Source organism: Bufo bufo, chromosome 3 (genome assembly GCF_905171765.1).
Source record: "Bufo bufo chromosome 3, aBufBuf1.1, whole genome shotgun sequence".
NCBI classification, from domain to species: Eukaryota; Metazoa; Chordata; class Amphibia; order Anura; family Bufonidae; genus Bufo; species Bufo bufo.
This window is the reverse complement of record NC_053391.1, coordinates 433,045,780-433,065,648: the sequence shown is the minus strand read 5'-3', so window position 1 is coordinate 433,065,648 and position 19,869 is coordinate 433,045,780. Positions and strand designations below refer to the sequence as shown.

At 41.7% G+C, this 19,869-nt stretch overlaps 1 protein-coding gene across 1 annotated transcript in view; it reads right to left on the bottom strand.

The window, feature by feature from the left end:
• DMD (dystrophin) overlaps positions 1–19,869 on the bottom strand; it is a 3,443,536-nt gene that overhangs the window by 3,951 nt on the left and 3,419,716 nt on the right. Inside the window, 1 exon segment of the mRNA XM_040424996.1 lies at positions 8,926–9,018. Within this exon segment, the coding sequence (XP_040280930.1) occupies positions 8,926–9,018 (93 nt within the window).

Genomic DNA, 19,869 nt, shown 5'->3' with positions numbered 1-19,869 from the left:
GTGCACAGACATCAGTGACTGACAGCTATCTATGTCTACATACTTACACAGAGAATGCTATCAATCACTGATAACACCTCCCACGCGTACAACCATCAGTGACTGACAGCTATGTATATACACTTACACAGAGAATGTTAGAGAATGCCATCACTGACAACACCTCCCTTGTGTACAAACTATGAGTGACTCACAGCTATCTATGTATACAAACTTACACAGAGAATGTTAGAGAATGCTATCACTGATCACACTTCCCAATGTACAACTATCAGTGACTGATATCTGTGTATGCACACACAGAAAATGCCATCAATTACTGATAAAAGCTCCCCATGTACAACTACCAGTGACTGACCGCTATCTCTGTATACATACTTACACAGAGAATGCTATCATTGACAAAACCTCCCTGGTGTACAAACTATCAGAGACTGACAGCTATCTATGTATACACACTTACACAGAGAATGCTATCAATCACTGATAACTCTCCTGTGTACAGCCATCAGTGACTGACAGCTATCCATGTATACAAACTTACACAAAGAATGCTATCACTGATAACACCTCCCCTGTGTACAACTATCAGCTCTGTATACACACTTAAACTGAGAATGTTTGCAATCACTGCTAACACCTCCCTGTGTATAACTATCAGTGATTGACAGCCATCTCTGTATACACACTTACACAGAGTGCTATCAGTCACTGATAAGATGGCCCTGTGTACATCTAAGCTCAGAAAGAGCAGATATCTAAATGTATAAATTCCAAGTTTTACTAAATCTTTTCCATGAAACTATATATATCAATATGTTTAGCTGTGCAACGGATTAAATAAATTATGGAAAATTCACAGGTTTATATCAGTATAATCTGCATCTCACTATCCTCAATGATAAAAAGTGATCAAAATAGTGAATCCTGTAAGAAAACTGATCATAACTGATTAAGAGCGAGAGACACTGATGTGCGTTGAGTACAATAGAATAGAAATGGATAGAATTTCTATTATGATCAAAAGAACAAAAAAATCTACCAAAAAATGCAAAGGTGAACCTAGCCTAAAACTAGCAATACGCATTAGATGAAGCTGACCGATGTATGCTGAAAAAAAGAATGGTCATAGGGGATTTTTCAGCCAGTCATTGGCTGAAATTATGTGTGTATTGGATGATTGACCAGTTACAGCCAATCGTTAGCACCTTTTTGCTGCATATATTTTTTTTAAACAATGTCACTGATCTGCCAGTTTAATCTAGCATGTTGGAGGAAGGACTCATTGCAGCTTTACTCATAGAGAGAAGGGTAGCAGGACTGCAGCTGGAAACATGCAGGGTCAAGAACCAAAGAGAAGATGAAAATTAGACTACTTCTGGTGCTTCTCACAGATTGGCGATTAGGAAGCAATGCCTGACTGTTTTTTTTTTAAACGCGTTTATTCAAATGCAAGAACTATGGGGGTCATTTATGAAACTGATGTAAAGTAAAACTGGCTTAGTTGCCCACAGCAACCAATCCGATTTCACCTTTTATTTTGGACAGCTCCTTTGGAAAATTAAATCTGATTGGTTGCTATGGGCAACTATTACAGTTCTACTTTACACCAGTTTGATAAATGACCCTGTGAGGAATATAGATTATTATTTACTGTCAGCCATGTTCCCACACCAGCCATCTGCTGTCAGATAGCAGAGGTAGTCAACTCCACAGGGGGGCCCTGCTTCAAATCCCAGCCAAATGGCATAGAAATTCTAGCAGGCCACCTTTGTTTACAATTTCTCACCTTCATTCAGATAGAACAGATCCTGCAGGAAAACTTCCCTGCAGGGGGTCTACGCCATTCCCCAGTTCAATCAAATTATCAGACATATTGGAGCCGGCAATCTATAAGGAATTATGAATCGCCTGTCCATCACAGACATAAACCAGATACATATTTGCGTCACTGTGGCCACGATGAACAGTACTGTGGCCATAGTTTGGTGGTGGGATGCCAGGGAGGGGAGATATACATATCTCCCCACAGAAACCAAGTAACGGTCCCATGCTTGCACTCTAGCGTAAACAGAATGAGAACATGTATCCATCCTCTGATGGCTACTTCCAGCAGGATAATGCACCATGTCACAAAGCTCGAATCATTTCAAATTGGTTTCTTGAACATGAAAAGGAGTTCACGGTACTAAAATGGCCCCCACAGTCACCAGATCTCAACCCAATAGAGCATCTTTGGGATGTGGTGGAACGGGAGCTTCGTGCCCTGGATGTGCATCCCTCAAATCTCCATCAACTGCAAGATGCTATCCTATCAATATGGGCCAACATTTCTAAAGAATGCTATCAGCACCTTGTTGAATCAATGCCTTGTAGAATTAAGGCAGTTCTGAAGGCAAAAGGGGGTCCAACACCGTATTAGTATGGTGTTCCTAATAATTCTTTAGGTGAGTGTATTCATTGTGTGTATAGTGTCATTTCTAGTGAGCCCTTAACGCGATTAAATATATAATTTAATCTTGGGCTGTCTTGTATCTCGATCACGAATCCCCACGTCCGTGTTTCGGTCTAGTTAGACTCTACTGCGGGTTGGTTTCTCACCCTATATAATCCTGTTAGTGGACCGGGCTTATATCAAATGAGAAACTGGTGGCTGTATACCCGGGCTGAGGAAGCGCTGTTTCACTGGGGCAATGAAAAGGCTCCCTCAGCTTGTTGCCTCTCTGTGCCCGTGTGGACAGGAGGAGTCTGAACACTGTACCAAGCTGACCTTACCTGCTCCTAAGGGACGGCGTAACGTCACGCCTTGGTAACCAGTGACTATACCGTATCTCGCTGGCTCTATGTATTTGACCTCCGGCGGCAGCGAGGTGCGGTATTCATCACAGAACCCCCTCTGTGTTTTGGACCCAGACCAGATTCTTATTCAGTCTCCAGTTGTTTAAACCTTGAAGGAGTCAATATGGTACCAAAACATGTTTGCAGTTGGATAAAGCCTTGTCAACTTCAAACATTGTTTTTTCATCTTTAAAGGGTCTGTCTCACTTCAGCAAGTGACATTTCTCATGTAGAGAAAGTTAACGGAAACCGGTCATCACTTTAAGCCTATTTATCCACTCACTTTTCTAAAAATAACTTTTAATACATTAATAATGATATTAAAATCAATTCGGAACAAACCATCAGTTCAGAGAAAAACCTAAAATAAATGTTCCCGCCATATATGTAAATGAACCTTAGATGAGTGCTGTCTCCTCCATGCTTCAGAGAGGAGTCCAGTGTTCTGACTCTCGGAGTGCAGCCACACCCACTGTGAAGGAGCCCAGCCCCGCATCCTCCGAATCTCCTCCTTGCTCCCCAACACAAAATCTAGAGCGCCGTAATCTCGCGATGCGCGAGCTAGCGCATGCGCAGTTCGTTCCCCGAGGCTGATGCCAGCACAAGGAAGGAACACTATGCCGACACTGCGCATGCGCTAGCTCGCGCATCGCGAGATTACGGCGCTCTAGATTTTGTGTTGGGGAGCAAGGAGGAGATTCGGAGGATGCGGGGCTGGGCTCCTTCACGGTGGGTGTGGCTGGCCTCCGGAAACGTTAGTAACAGCTCCTTGGGAAAAATGAGTCCAGCCACCAAAGGAGGCAATATGGACAATCACAATACATTAGTCAGTGCCTGTTAACGTTGTCTACATGATAAATGCCACTTGCTGAAGTGAGACAACCACTTTAATCTATGCACAAGAAAATAGTCTGATATACCTTAACAGGTCATTTATGAGAATATGGGCTGCAGTCTGCTTCTTATTTCCCCAGGACAATCTCTAGCTGCATGTGTTAACTGTAAATGCTGGAGATTTATGCACAAACATTTTCTTCAACAGTTTGTATTCCACTTTTCCCCTATCATCCATCAGGGTTAAATAAATGACTGAGGAGGAATGTAATCACTTATGTCCCCTAAACAGCAGACCTCTGGCATTGACATCTGTTTTGTGTTAACATGGCAGCTGTAATAGTCAGCTGTAGCAGATGTAACTTTGCAGTGCGTGGTAGAACTTGGTACCTTGCATAGAAAGATATGAGAAGACACAAAAAGGGGCAAAGAGCGCAGTGCTCACAGCATCCATGAATAATCAGCACAGCAGCTTGATACAATTACACTGCAACTCCAGTTTTCATCATGAAATAGACAATCGCTTGAAGGGAAATTCCTAAAAAGTAGATTTATAGAATTAAGTACTGATAACCTATCCTCAGGAAACGTCCTCAATATCAGATTTTGGAGGTTCGACTCCCAGCACCCTCGCTGATCTATTTTTACACTTCCCAAATTTTGCAGGATAAAGACTGGGTCATGTGTGGCATAAACTAGCCATACATGATAGATTTTAGATGGCTTTAACCCTTAGACTCCCAGCGTCACACATGTACAGCATTTGGAAGTTCTTGCACTGCATGCATGAGAGGGCACCATGTTTAAACAGCGGATGCCTGCAGCTAATGTCTGCGATGTGCAATAATGCCGATCGCAGTAATTTAAGCCTTTAGATGCCGCGACCACAGAATCTAAATAGCGAAAAACCTGGAAGTGTGCACTTCTAGGTTAAGGTCGGTACCTCCGTGCGGCGATCAGGGATGCCGGTCATTAATTCCAATTACGCTGAGTCTCTCTGAACAGACCCAGCATATTAGAGCTGCAGTTCCTATGTTGGACAGCAGGTGGCAGGGCAACATGGGATATCTGCAAAATCAGCTTGTACTGTCATTCTATGGGAATACAGTACAAGTTGAAATAAATCTTGAAGTACTGCATATTGTAGCCTCCTAGAGAGGCTATAAAAAAACAAATTCTAAATATATCGAAATTTAAATACAAACAATAAAAAATATAATCATAATCATCCCATATGGCTGTACGGAAAAAATTTAATAACGTTATCAGAAAGTCATACATGGGGGGGGTCAGAATATGGCGATGTAATAAATACATATATATTTTTTTCCGTTTTTATAATTTTTTCAGTATTTATACACAAAAAATCCTACACGTATTTGACATTGTTGTAATCGTACTGACTAGAGATGAGCGAATCGTCTTCGGATAAAACATCCGAAGTCAATTCGCATAAAACTTTGTTTTAATACCGTACTGTACTAACTTAATAAATTAATTTGTACTGTAAAAAAACATTTCCCGAACTCGGGATCCCAGAGTTCGGGAAATGTTTTTTTACAGTACAAATTAATTTATTACGCGAAGTCTCGTCTGAGCCAATACATTCTAATACTGTACGGAGCCTCCTGCACCGTACGATATTAGAACAAAGTTTTATGTGAATCTGAAGTCGATTCGCTCATCTCTAGTACTGACCCAGAGAATGAAGGGCAGGGGTCAGTTTTTCCACATAAAGAATGCAGTAGGGACAAAATCCATAAAACTGCAGCACAATTCCACCCCATTTGGAATTTTTTCCCCCGCTACCCTCTACATTGAATGCCATGTTAAATGGTGGCATTAAAAAGAAAAAATTACCCCTCATACGGCTATGTGAATGGAAAAGTTAAAAGGTTACGGCTCCGGGAAAATAGGGAAGAAAAATAAAAAAACGCAAAAAAACTAAAATCAAAAAAACAAACAGTGGTATCCAAAGGGTTAAAAAAAAAAAAAGGGGCAGATATAGACCATTTTCTGCCAACTGTCAGTTGGATTTCTTTGGTTGTTGTCTGGTGCAGTCAATGGCATAAAGATGGGTTCACATGTCTGTCAACCAACTGTGGTAGTCTGTTCCTCTGCCGCACACCACCGGATCCAACTGCTTTCTGGTATAAATGAGGACTTTCGGCTGGACAAATACTGGAACAGACTACTGGAGTTAGTTGCCGCATATATGATCCAACCCATACTGTGCACCCCTTCAATACAAGCCCAAACCAGGCCCCAGATCATGGAAAAGATAGATCAGTGATTCGTCATTTTAACTTTTTGTCCAGAACAACCACCTTCACAACCCAACCATAAATATGCGTGAAATCACTAAGGTAAGTTGATGTCAATGTTATAGCCAAGAAATCCTGGTAAGAGATATAAAAATACATTTAACAAACAAAAAAATTTACTTCATTTAAAGGGATTATCCCATGAATACGAAACAGTTTTTTTTACTCACACACTTAAGAGTACTGTGGGAGGGCAGCACCTTATCAGGCACTTGAATTAAGCATCAACATAGGGGAAAAAATATCCAGTATACGGCGCTCTCAAAAGATCCAGTCATACCAATAAGGATGTCAATGAAAGTGATGTTTGAAAACCATAACGTGTCTTTTATTGATAGAAATAAAAGCAAATAAAATGTCACAATCACTACACTTTTCTGTCTTTAAACTCCTCCTTTAGGTTAAATTTATTTTGTCCTGAGGAAGTTTTTTTAAACCCCAAAATTAGTAGTCATTCTGACATTTTGTTTGCTTTTATGTGTATACATAAAAGACATGTTATGGTTTTCAAACATCACTTTCATTAATATCCCTATTGGGACGACTAGCTCATGTGGTAGTGCTCCATCCTGGAAAATGTTTCCTTTTTAATGCCATAATTGATTCAGCGTGAGGACCCATGCTCCATCACAAGCCTTGGTGACCAGCATAGCCACATATAGCTGCTGTTCCTGAGACAACAGAAACAGGTGAGCACCATCTCTTTGAGCAAATGGGCTTATACCTTTGTACTTGACGTTGTTACCCTATAGAATGCTTTGTGATTTTTTTTTTCATTTTGCCTCTGAATTGCTATTAACTATCCCCGGCATAAAAATTGTCCCTAACATATAGCCCCAGAGATTATATTATATTATATATATGCAATGCCCCCCATTGTCTAGAGAGATATTTAGCTAGTAGAGATGAATAAAATAAATGTGTCTGGGCCCCTTCACCTTGACTATGAGATGACAACATTGAGAAGAGGGAAAGATACTGAGCATGTTAGTCCACCACTGAATGCCAGACAGGGTGGACCAGATGGGTAAACAGCAGGGGGTGCTGTCAAAGAAGAAAGTGTGTTGCACAAAAAAAATAAAAAAAAACTGAGCAAAATTTTTATTGCATGTACAACCCCAGTTCCAAAGAAGTCAAAGACACTCTGGAAAATGTAAATAAACATGAATAAAAACAGAATACAATAATCTCTGATTAATATTTTATTCACAGCAGCACGGTGGCTCAGTGGTTAGCACTGATGCCTTGCAGCGCTGGGGTCCTAGGTTAAAATCTGACCAAGGACAACATCTGCATGGAGTTTGTATATTCTCCCTGTGTTTGCGTGAGTTTCCTCCAGGTACTCTGGTTTCCTCCTACACTCCAAAGACATACCGATAGAGACCTTAAGATTGTGAGCCCCATTGGGGACATCTTGATGCTAATGTCTGTAAAGCGCTGCAGAATATAGCAGCGCTATATTAAGTGCGTAAAATAAATAAATATAATGGAATTCATATCACATGTTGAAAGTGAGACATTTTACCATTTCATGAAAAAAATCTACTTATTTAGAACTTGATGGCAGCAAGGCATCTCAAAAGTTGGCACAGGGCTCTTTCTATGATACAGGGCCATGTCTACTGTTGTGTAGCATCCCCTCTTCTTTTAACAACAGTCTGTAAATGTCTGGGAAGTGAGGAAACTAATTGTTGAAGTCTTGGGGGAGGAATGTTGTCCCATTCTTGTCTGATGTATGATTATATTTGCTCAAAAGTCTTGGGTCTTCTTTGCCAGATTTTTTTGTTTCATTATGTGCCAAAATATCTATTGGTGAAAGGTCTGGACTGCAGACAGGACAGTTCAGCACCCAGACTCTGCAAAGCCATGTTGCTGTGATGGATGCAGTGTGTGGTTTAGTATTGTCTTGCTGAAATAGGCAAGGCCTTCCCTGAAAGAGAAGTTGTCTTGATGAGAGCATATGTTGTTCTATCACCTCTATATACTATTCGGCATTGACAGTGCCTTTCCAGATGTGTAAGCTACCCACTCCATAGGCACTAATGCAAACCCACACCGTAAAAGATGCAGGCTTTTGAACCGTGCACTGATAAGCTGGATGGTCCCTCTTCTCTCGAGTCCGCATGACAGCTTTGGCCAAGAGAAGATGGCAGTATTTCTGGATTGTGTCGATATATGGTTTCTTTACTGCATGATACAGCTTTTACTTGCATTTGTGGATTGCACTGCGAATTATTTTCACAGACAGACATTTCTGGAAGAGTTCCTGAGCCCATGCAGTGATTCCCAGTACAGAATAATGCCTGTTTTTAATGCAGTGCCACCTAAGCCCCCGCAGATTATTAGAATCCAGTATTAACCATTGACTGTGTCCCTTGTGCACATGGATTTCTCCAGATTCTGAGAGTCTTTTCATGATATTATGTACTGTATGTGGTGGGCTATTCAAAGGCTTCACTATTTTACATTAAGGAAAAATTTTCTGAAATGTCTACACAATTTCTAGACGCAATTTTTCATAGATTAGGGAACCTCTTCTCATCTTTGCCTCAGAGACTCTGCCTCTCTGCTCTTTTTATACTCAGACATTTAACTTGCCCCTCCAGTTGTTTTTATTATTACCAGTCTTTGCCCCTGTCCAAACCTTTGTGACATATGTTGCTGGCATCAAGTTCAGGTAAAATGTCTCACTTTCAACATCTGCCCTTCAGGCAGTTTCAGAGAGCATAATATGGCTGGATTATACCTTTTTTGTTATGGTTGCCAAAGGTGAACTAACTTTGGTTGAACAGGAAGGCTGTTTTTTGGGTAGAGATGCAACAGATATCCAACAGTTAAGCAATTCTGGTGTACGATTATAAAAAAAATAAAAAATATAAAAATCTTCATTTAATTTTAACTATAGATGTTCTTAGTCTATAATCCTTACCTCTTACGGTTGGGAAAGAGTTGTTTAGCTGCTCCATGACTTCCTCTAATCCTGTGCTTGTGTCATGTGGAGAACTAAGAACATCATCCTCACCTAAAATAAAATAAAATTTAGTTCTACAATAAATTTTGAAAAATGTTCTTTCAACAAATGTGGATTAAAGTCGTGATTTCCCAGACATTTTGTAGCGCAACACAGTATCAGAAAAAAACCTTCTGCACGCAAGTGAATTACGGTTGTGTACAAGTTGCTGTTCAATATTGTGCAGCAGTCCATGTTTAGTGCCAGCTTAACCCATTACCTTACTTTTTATGATAACCATTGAAATCCAGTATATTTTGAAGCTATTTGCCCATAACAACCAAGTAAACTCCACCATTTATTGAAGCAGCATAACTCTTACCACATGGACGATTTTAATCAGACCTAAAAGGGGTTGTCCCATGAAAAATATTCTACAGTTTTCAAACCAGCACCTGGATGTGAATACTTTTGTAATTGCATATAGTTAAAAATGTTGTATAGCCAGTGAGCTATTCAATAAAAGGTATCCTTATAGCGCCATCTGCTGTTTGTTTTCTTTTGTTATTTCTTTGTCCGGCTCACTGAGAAGGCCGCACATGCTCTGTTTCATTCTACAACTGCCTCCTGAGCTGTGATAGGGAGACCATGGACACGCCCCCTTAGCTGCAGCAGAAAAGACCCTCCCCTAGAGCTTGAGATAAATCTAGCAGGGCAATTAATGGGGAGATCTCTGGATCCATTTTGTTAGAAAGACATAGTCATGTAATATATGATGTCTGATTTTCATTTTTTACATTCATTTTGGGATAACCCCTTTAAGCTACCCATAAACATTAGAGGTGTATTGGCCGACCTTCTAATGTGTATGGTGGCCTTCCAACACATCCCTGATGGCTGATACAGTGGGAGTTCTAAGGGACAACTTTCTGTAACCGGAATACCCCTTAATCTTTTCTCTGGTAGACACTCTTCATTTTCACACCATACATTAGGCAGCTAAAATGGCAAGCACTACTTTAGCAACAAGGGAGTTGACCACAATTTCAAAGCATGCTGGATACCGTGAAAAGTTATTGGTCATAGAATATTACACGCAGAGTATTGATAAACATGTTCTATTATTTATGTACAGATGCAAGAAAAAGTATGTGAACCCTTTGGAATGATATGGATTTCTGCACAAATTAGTCATAAAATGTGATCTGATCTTTATCTAAGTCACAACAATAGACAATCACAGTCTGCTTAAACTAATAACACAAATAATTAAATGTTACCATGTTTTTATTGAACACACCATGTAAACATTCACAGTGCAGGTGTAAAAAGTATGTGAACCCCTAGACTGATGACATCTCCAAGAGCTAATTGGAGTGAGGTGTCAGCCAACTGGAGTCCAATCAATGAGATGAGATTGGAGGTGTTGGTTACAGCTGCCCTGCCCTATAAAAAACACACACCAGTTCTGGGTTTGCTTTTCACAAGAAGCATTGCCTGATGTGAATGATGCCTCGCACAAAAGAGCTCTCAGAAGACCTACGATTAAGAATTGTTGACTTGCATAAAGCTGGAAAGGGTTATAAAAGTATCTCCAAAAGCCTTGCTGTTCATCAGTCCACGGTAAGACAAATTATCTATAAATGGAGAAAGTTCAGCACTGCTGCTACTCTCCCTAGGAGTGGCCATCCTGTAAAGATGACTGCAAGAGCACAGCGCAGACTGCTCAATGAGGTGAAGAAGAATCCTAGAGTGTCAGCTAAAGACTTACAAAAGTCTCTGGCATATGCTAACATCCCTGTTAGCGAATCTACGATGTGTAAAACACTAAACAAGAATGGATTTCATGGGAGGATACCACAGAGGAAGCCACTGCTGTCTAAAAAGAAACATTGCTGCACATTTACAGTTTTCACAAGAGCACCTGGATCACCTGGAGCAGTACTGGCAAAATATTCTGTGGACAGATGAAACCAAAGTTGAGTTGTTTGGAAGAAACACACAACACTGTGTGGCATAAAAGAGGCACAGCACACCAACATCAAAATCTCATCCCAACTGTGAAGTATGGTGGTGGGGCATCATGGTTTGGGGCTACTTTGCTGCCTCAGGGCCTGGACGGATTGCTATCATTGAAGGAAAAATGAATTCCCAAGTTTATCTAGACATTTTGCAGGAGACCTTAAGGCCATCTGTCCACCAGCTGAAGCTCAACCGAAGATGGGTGTTGCAACAGGACAACGACCCAAAGCATAGAATTAAATCAACAACAGAATGGCTTAAACAGAAGAAAATACGCCTTCTGGAGTGGCCCAGTCAGAGTCCTGACCTCAACCCGATTGAGATGCTGTGACATGACCTCAACAAAGCGATTGACACCAGATATCCAAAAAATATTGCTGAATTGAAACAGTTCTGTAAAGAGAAATGGTCAAGAATTACTCCTGACCATTGTGCTTGTCTGATCTGCAACTACAGGAAACGTTTGGTTGAAGTTATTGCTGCCAAAGGAGGTTCAACCAGTTATTAAATCCAAGGGTTCACATACTTTTTCCACCTGCACTGTGAATGTTTACATGGTGTGTTCAATAAAAACATGGTAACATTTAATTCTGTGTGTGTTATTAGTTTAAGCAGACTGTGATTGTCTATTGTTGTGACTTAGATGAAGATCAGATCGCATTTTATGACCAATTTGTGCAGAAATCCATATAATTTCAAAGGGTTCACATACTTTTTCTTGCAACTGTATATTATTAGTTATACAAGAATAAAATATCAACCCCTTCCCAACTGATATTTTTTCGTTTTTGCACTCTCCCTGTCTTCCCAGAGCCATAAATTTTTGTTTTTTTTCATTCATATAGCCATTTTAGGACTAGTTTTTTTCTGGGACAAGTCATACTTTCTATTGGCACCATTTAATACCATGTACAATGTAATGGGAAGCTGGAAAAAAAAAATTGTAATTGGGGTTAACCAGGGTATCAGAATAAACACATATGGCCAATCAGATAAACTGTTTTAGGTTGCCTTCACATGCTGCGGATTTTGTTGTAGAAATGTCTGTGTCCTTTGAATGGGATGGCAAACACATGGATTTCTGCAAGCTACATTCAGGTAAATGGAACTGGTTTTTAGTCATGGAAATTTCTGCAACAAAATCTGCTGTGTGTGAAGGCACCTTTAGCCTTGTCAGTATGAGGAGATCATGCACAGTTGAATCTTGTCTGAGTGGTGCTTGCAGTGGCATGAAATGGAACAGTGTCTGCCACAGAAAAGAACAAGTGTAAAACTTATGGCGTCAGTTACAGCGTTTTTGTTGACTTTGGAGGTAAGTTGGCTCTTTCATGAAAGTGTCTTTTTAACACTATTAAGACAAGGTTGAACTTAATGAGCTTGTGTCTTTATTTCAACCTTCAATGCAGTTTCAGAAACACTAAGAGACACTTATACTATGTAGTGGCTAAAATGAGCATTAGAGATATTAAACAGACAATTCTCTCAGCTTGATTGAAGAGACAAACTGAATAATAACAGGGTGCAGCAGGACGTGCCACTGAAGCCGTTGACTTAATCAGTCCTTTCATTTTGCTAAATGTTTTAGCCACCGCTTAGAACAATTTGTAAACAGGCCTCTGCGTTGGCAGCTAAACAAGGACAAATCAATGTCTAATTCTGTGACTTTCACTGGTCTTAGGTACATTTTTAGTACTTCCGCTGCCCTAGTCACCTACAGCATATTAATCAGTAACATGTCCTATACTCAATCCTGGCAAAGTTCTATCTTGGCAATTTTTCAAAGAGGTAAGTAACCTTGTCGCAATGTTACACTTCAACTGTCATGTGGTTTGTTTTTTTAAGAAGGACTCTTGACAATTGTATGTCTGCATAACACAGCCATCGGCCATAAATCACTCCCATCTCAAGTTGCCATAAAGAATGACTAGAACATACCTTGTGCTGCTTCAGACATGAAAAGCACAATTAGCCCTGCAGTAATGATATGTATACTGTGAGGACGAGCTACTGACATATGTAACGTGTCCTGCTGCTCCATTCATTCTTTATGGGAATGCCTGTAGCAGTGTCAGCAGTGGACCTCCGCAGATCAGTTCCATATCCCCCTATCCACAACCTCTGAGACTTTCCTTTATGTTAATCTCCTGACCTGGTTGTTGCTTTAGGGAGACCGTAAAACTGGACCTAAAAATGCCAGATTTGATTTCAGTCTCAGGCATATCAATTGTTGTAGCTCTCATTTTTTTAGGGAGAACATTCGCCGCACCACAGCAAACCGGGATGCCACAAAAAGACCAGTCAACATTCCCTCTAAGAGAAATCATAGCAGCCATAATGGTACAAAAAGCGGTTGTCCAACCCTTTAACAAGTGATGGCCTATCCACAGAATAGGTCGTCATTCTCTGATCATTGGGGGTCCGATACCCAGGACCCCTGCTGATCAGCTGTTGTGCAGCAGCGCCAGAATTCCACAGCTCCATCTGCTGTGCGCTGGACGTTGTATAACTAATACGAATGAACAGATTGACAGCAGCAGCAATCACAAGGAACTATACCTAATGTTTTCTTTTAAGAGGAGAAATGCCCTTTCATTCAGCTGTATAGCAAACGGGACAACTGCCAACTGCATATGGAAAAACAAATGGAGGGGAGATAGAGACATAGCAAGGGCATTTGAGGGAGACGGAGATGGATCTCAGAAAGCATACGTAACAGATAGAGGCATTAGAATTTGATCTGCTACAGTAATGTGCAATGCCTGCTGGAAGCAGATTCACACACAAATGCTACGTGCGCAGGGCTGGGTGGAAGGTGCCAGGGAAGTGGCAGAAAGCACTTCCTGCTACAGGTTATTATGTCTCATTAACTCTGTTGCTCTCATAGATTATTCGCAAACCCCAGAAAAAAAAGCCATTTCCATCTAAAAAAAAAATAAAGCCTATTATCACATGAGAAAAATGGAATAATCAAAAGCCCAGTGATTACGATCCTCCATAATTGCACTTTCTTTCCTGTTCCCAGTAATCAGAAGCCAAGCAGATTTCTGGCTGTAAAAATGCACTGTATGGAACAAAAATACATCCGATAATTGCAATAATCAGTAATAAACACCACACAACTCAGGCCCCATTATCTGAACTGATAAACCAAAGGATGAATATTTTCACCATCATTTTGAGTGCTAAGCATACCACGTCTCAAAGTGGTACATTTTGGAGGCATTCTCTATGGTATAAAACGACCAGGTTTCCAGAGGCAGGCTGGTGTAACGATGCCACTGTGAAAGAAGCCGGTGGCTTACCGTCAGAACAGAGGAGCGACATGGGTATGAGAACAGGAAAAATAGTTGAACTCATGGGGCACTAAGTGGATAGAACATGTGTGTAAATGCATTCTCTAGTGCCATCTATTGGATGACTACACTATAAGGGTGCATTCACACGGCCGTAATTATGGGTCCGCCTCCTTTCCGCAATTTTGCTGAAGGGGTGTGGACCCATTCATTTCAATGGGGCTGCAAAAGATGTGGACAGTACAGTTCCATCCCGCTGCCCCGCAAAAAATATAAAGCATGTCCTATTCTTGCGGACAAGAATAGGCATTTTCTATATAGCGCCGGCCATGTGCGGATCTGCAACTTGCGGACTGCAAAACACTTACGGTTGTGTGAATGTAGCCCAAGTCAGAGTCTGGCCCTATAAACAGGCCTTGGATCATGAACTCAGAAAGCATTTCCCATGACATGTTCCAAGGCCTGTTTATAGAGGCAGACATTGACATAGGGGATCCATCTAAAAGTTAGGACTAGAAGCAGTTTTACTTCTGGATAAGAGCTTATTTATATTCCCTTTCCCGGGAAGCATTACCTGGCCTATAAAGGCCATTTTGCACAGGCAGATTATAGGACCAATTATAATAAATGAACGTTTGCATGAATACTCATGTAAAATTGCTATGGAGCGCCTGATGAGCAAACGCTCTTTCATCGGGTGAAAGGTCATTGATGCCTGAGCCAAAATCATAGTTTCTGGCCAGCAGATTGATCGGGTGTCCAGAAACAATGAATCTGTATGCGTCAAGTGATCGCTTCTCCCCATACAGCACAGGTGACATGTAAATGTAGCTCTCACCTCTGCGCACAATCAGGCAATAATCAGGAATAAATAGTTTGTCCCCAATTATCAACTGGTCAGTGGACCCGTGAAAAGTGGCGCAACTTGGAGAAACTATTCCCCAGTCCCTAGAGAATGTATGACACCTGCTGTATGCGCTGCTATTAATATGGATGCTCTATGAGACTATTCAGCTGTGGCACTGTGTGACATTACCTAGGAGTTATCGTTACTGTTCGTCTGCTAACTGTATAGCTGAAATGTTAATAAAACTCCTATCATTTGTTCAAACTAGAGATTGTGAAGTATAGAACATGATGTAAAAGCGAGGTCCTATCTTGGGTTTGATTGGCTATTTAGTCAGTATGTGTAAAATCTAGCATCTTTGTAGTCACTTTTACTTTACTTTTTCTTTTCATTTCTGTATGGTATATACAAAAACAATGCTGCTACCTGAAGGCAAGCTGTGGTGACAAACTGTTCTACCTGAATTATAGCTTGTGGGACAACTTAACTGATTAACAGAGGAATATGGGACACTAAACCAAGCAGACCCGCAGCCTACACACCGGAGGATGCAATCATACAACTACACCCTAATAAGGCTTTTAGTCATAAATGGGAACAGGTGGTCCACTCATGTAAAGTGACTAAATGGTCACTATCGTGATCTTCAGTAGACCGGCAGGATTAGATTACAGCTACAATATGGCTTCAAATAGGGTGTCTTAGTTTTGCTTACCCAGCGTGTCCCTTATCTCGTGGTATAAGTGAAATGGTAGTTTTGCTGCCTTTTGAGAAATGTGTCAAAATGGATTTGAACTCACTTATTTGGAAAAGTTGGAAAATGTGCATATATGGAAGGAATTGTGTACATTCCAGCTAATCATGAGATGCCAATTCTGACTAGTTCACCTGGCTTCTTGGGGATTGAATAGATCTCCCACCGTCTTACTGTAATTCCCTTAGCCCGCCTTTGCCAGTACAATTCACTGTTCTCATCTGGGGAAAATTATGGATTACGCTGTAGGATTAAATGCTGGTACAAGAGACTAAAGTGCTGTTACAAGATTTCCCATGTAATTACGGTATCTCACGATACAACTGAATACAATATTTCATGTACAGTGAGGTGGTACTTTAAAAAAACACATGGTGCTTGAAGGGCTCATCTCTCCCAAGACAACCACTTTTTAAAGCAGACCTGATTGCCGCATGTCCAGCTCCTCTCACCACTAGCAATTAGCTGGGGAAAGGGAGTCTAGGGAGACATTTCCTCTGCAGTAGCCACATGTTTGCAGGAACACTAAAATATGTACATGAACTAAAGTTTATGCAGTTTTTGACACAGACAAAATGAAAAAAACAAAAACAAAACTAAATAACTGAAGAAAAAGTCAAGTAGATCCAAAACGCTAAATTTCATAGTTGTTGACTGTATAACTTAACAGTTTCAAAAATAGAGCTTCACTTTAAAGCGTATCCTCCAATTTCTCCGCTCCTATAATGCAAACGCTTGCATCCGTTCAGAACGGATCTGTTTGCATAACTGTTTTTTTCAGATCAGATTTTTCACTTTGTGAAAACTCAGATCCAACAGTATATTCTAACACAGAGGCGTTCCCATGGTGATTGGGACGCTTCAAGTTAGAATATACTAAAAGAACTGTGTACATGACTGCCCCCTGCTGCCTGTTTTTAACTCATTGGTGGCCAGTGCGGCCTCACCTCTCCCCCCCCCCCCCCCAGTTAAAATCACGTTCCGAATCCCCCATCATTGGTGGCCAGTGCGGCCTCACCTCTCCCCCCCCCCCAGTTAAAATCACGTTCCGAATCCCCCATCATTGGTGGCCAGTGCGGCCTCACATCTCCCTCCCCCCCCCAGTTAAAATCACGTTCCGAATCCCCCATCATTGGTGGCCAGTGCGGCCTCACATCTCCCCCCCCCCCCCAGTTAAAATCACGTTCCCCCATCATTGGTGGCAGTGGAGAGTTCCGATCAGAGTCCCAGTTTAATCGCTGGGGCTCCGATCGGTAACCATGGCAACCAGGACGCTACTGCAGTCCTGGTTGCCATGGTTACTTAGCAATTTTAGAAGCATTATACTTACCTGCGATGTCTGTGACCGGCCGGGCGCTCCTCCTACTGGTAAGTGACAGGTCTGTGCTATAGGCAATGCGCCGCACAGACCTTTCACTTACCAGTAGGAGGAGCGTCCAGCCGGTCACAGACATCGCAGCTCGCAGGTAAGTATAATGCTTCTAAAAATTGCTAAGTAACCATGGCAACATGGACTGCAGTAGCATCCTGGTTGCCATGGTTACCGATCGGAGCCCCAGCGATTAAACTGGGACTCTTATCGGAACTCTCCACTGCCACCAATGATGGGGGAACGTGATTTTAACTGGGGGGGGGGGAGAAGATGTGAAGCCGCACTGGCCACCAATGATGGGGGATTCGGAACGTGATTTTAACTGGGAAGGGGAGAGATGTGAGGCCGGCACTGGCCACCAATGATGGGGGATTCGGAACGTGATTTTAACTGGGGGAAGGGGGGGGGGGAGAGGTGAGGCCGCACTGGCCACCAATGAGTTAAAAACAGGGGGGGGAGGGAGGGGGCAGTCATGTACACAGTTCTTTTAGTATATTCTAACTTGAAGCGTCCCCATCACCATGGGAACGCCTCTGTGTTAGAATATACTGTCAGATCTGAATTTCACGATCTAACTCAAATCCGATGGTATATTCTAACATAGAGGCGTTCCCATGGTGATGGGGACGCTTCAAGTTAAAATATACCATCGGATTGGAGCTGCGTTCGGGTGTCCGCCTGCTGAGCGGAACGGAGGCCAAACGGTGCCAAACTGATGCATTTTGAGCGGATCTGCATCCACTCAGAATGCATTGGGGCTGTATGGATCCGTTCGAGGCCGCTTGTGAGAGCCTTCAAACGGAACTCGCAAGCGGAACCCCGAACGCAAGTGTGAAAGTAGCCTAAAAGAATTTCCCTTCTTTAGATACTGACAACTCCCAGAAGGTCATCAATATCAGATTGGTGCACGTCTGACCCAAAACCGCAACAATTAGCTGTTTTTGGAAGCCAACAGCCCCAGAAATAAACCAGTGAACAGAGCATGAAGCAGAAGGCTCTGTCCACAGTGTAGTGGTCATGTTGGTGCACTGCATCACAACTCCTATTCGGAACCAGTACACAGTAGAAAGAACTGATTACTTCCGGCTCCATCCACTAATCTGTTTCCAGCACCAGATGTTGAACCCCCACAATCTGATATTATTTACCTATCCGGAGAACAGGACATCAATACTCAATAATAGAATCTGTAATACTCTTACTCATTTGATATTGTGGCTAAAACTATCAGGTTTCATGCTGCTGAGAGATAAAAGTGGGGCTCTGGAAATAAAGTATATAGTATATAGAGTACTACCAACCAACGGAAAGGGTTTTACTAGTATTTTCAGCTTTCTATTAATGCTGCACCTCTACAGCTGAATCTATTGATATGTTTCATAGGCATATAAGAAGCCATCGGCATACTAGACAGATGTCTGTACATGTGGATAAGCAGTCTCATTAAGTTCTAAAGGATTCAACAAGCATGCATATGTGCTTAGTTAGCCGAGAAATCGATACTCTGTGAAGGATTGGGATAATACTGAAGATGACTTTGTATGCATATTTTTCACTCTAAATTCATTTCTTGTTTCCATAGAAATAACGATCTCGGCTATTGATTATATGCATTACCATTACAGGGAAATGCTGCAGTAAGGATATGATCATTTGCTTAAGGATTGTTGCTTCCAGGATGAAGGAGAAAAAAACAAAACAACTATTTACTTTATTGACAGCCTGCAAAATTCCAGTTTAAAAGATTACAGAGATAATGGCTAAATGATTAGGGAGGTGCAGCCAAATACATGTCAACTCAAAAATATATATATTTTTAGAAAATGGTTCTATTAGTGACAGCAGCTTTTCCATGCTGTAAAACTTGAAGGAACCCATTATAAGGCCGAATGCACACGGCCGTGAGCGGTCCGTGGTATCCCGGCCTGGCATCCTGCTGACAGCAGGAGCGCACGGCGTCATTGGTTGCTATTCCGCCGTACTACAGTAATACACTCATATGATCTATACGAGTGTATTACTGTAGTGCAGCGGCGGCATGAAGCGCACGGCGTCATAGCAACCAATGACGCCGTGTGCTCCTGCTGTCAGCAGAATGCCAGGCCGGGATACCACGGACCGCTCACGGCTGTGTGCATTCAGCCTAAGTCAATGGGGACCATACAATGGCACTGTGTTGTGGATCCTATTAGAAACGGAAGCCACGTGTACATTCCGACAGAGCCCAACATGTAATGATCCTACATATAGAAATCCACTACTCCATCCATTCAGCACCTGGATTTCAGCAAAAGTATCAATTGGAAAGGGGTAGGCACCACCATTCTTGACATAAGTGCGGCTCCTAGAGGAGTGACCAGAATCTTTTAGACATGTATGGCATATCCCATGGATGTCTTATAAATTGTCTGAAATGGAATACCTCTTTAAGTGTAAGCTATGTTAATTAGGTTGCTTGATTCAAGAAAGTGAGTTCGGAGCTGAACCCGGACATATTCCCATCTTCACCCCTTTGGCCCCTCTAATATGAGCATTGGAGCATTTCATGCTCCAATGCTCTCCTTTGCCTTGCACTGAATCGCGCAGATCAAAAGGCATTTTATGGCGTTCCAGTGACGTACCAGGCTCTTCATAG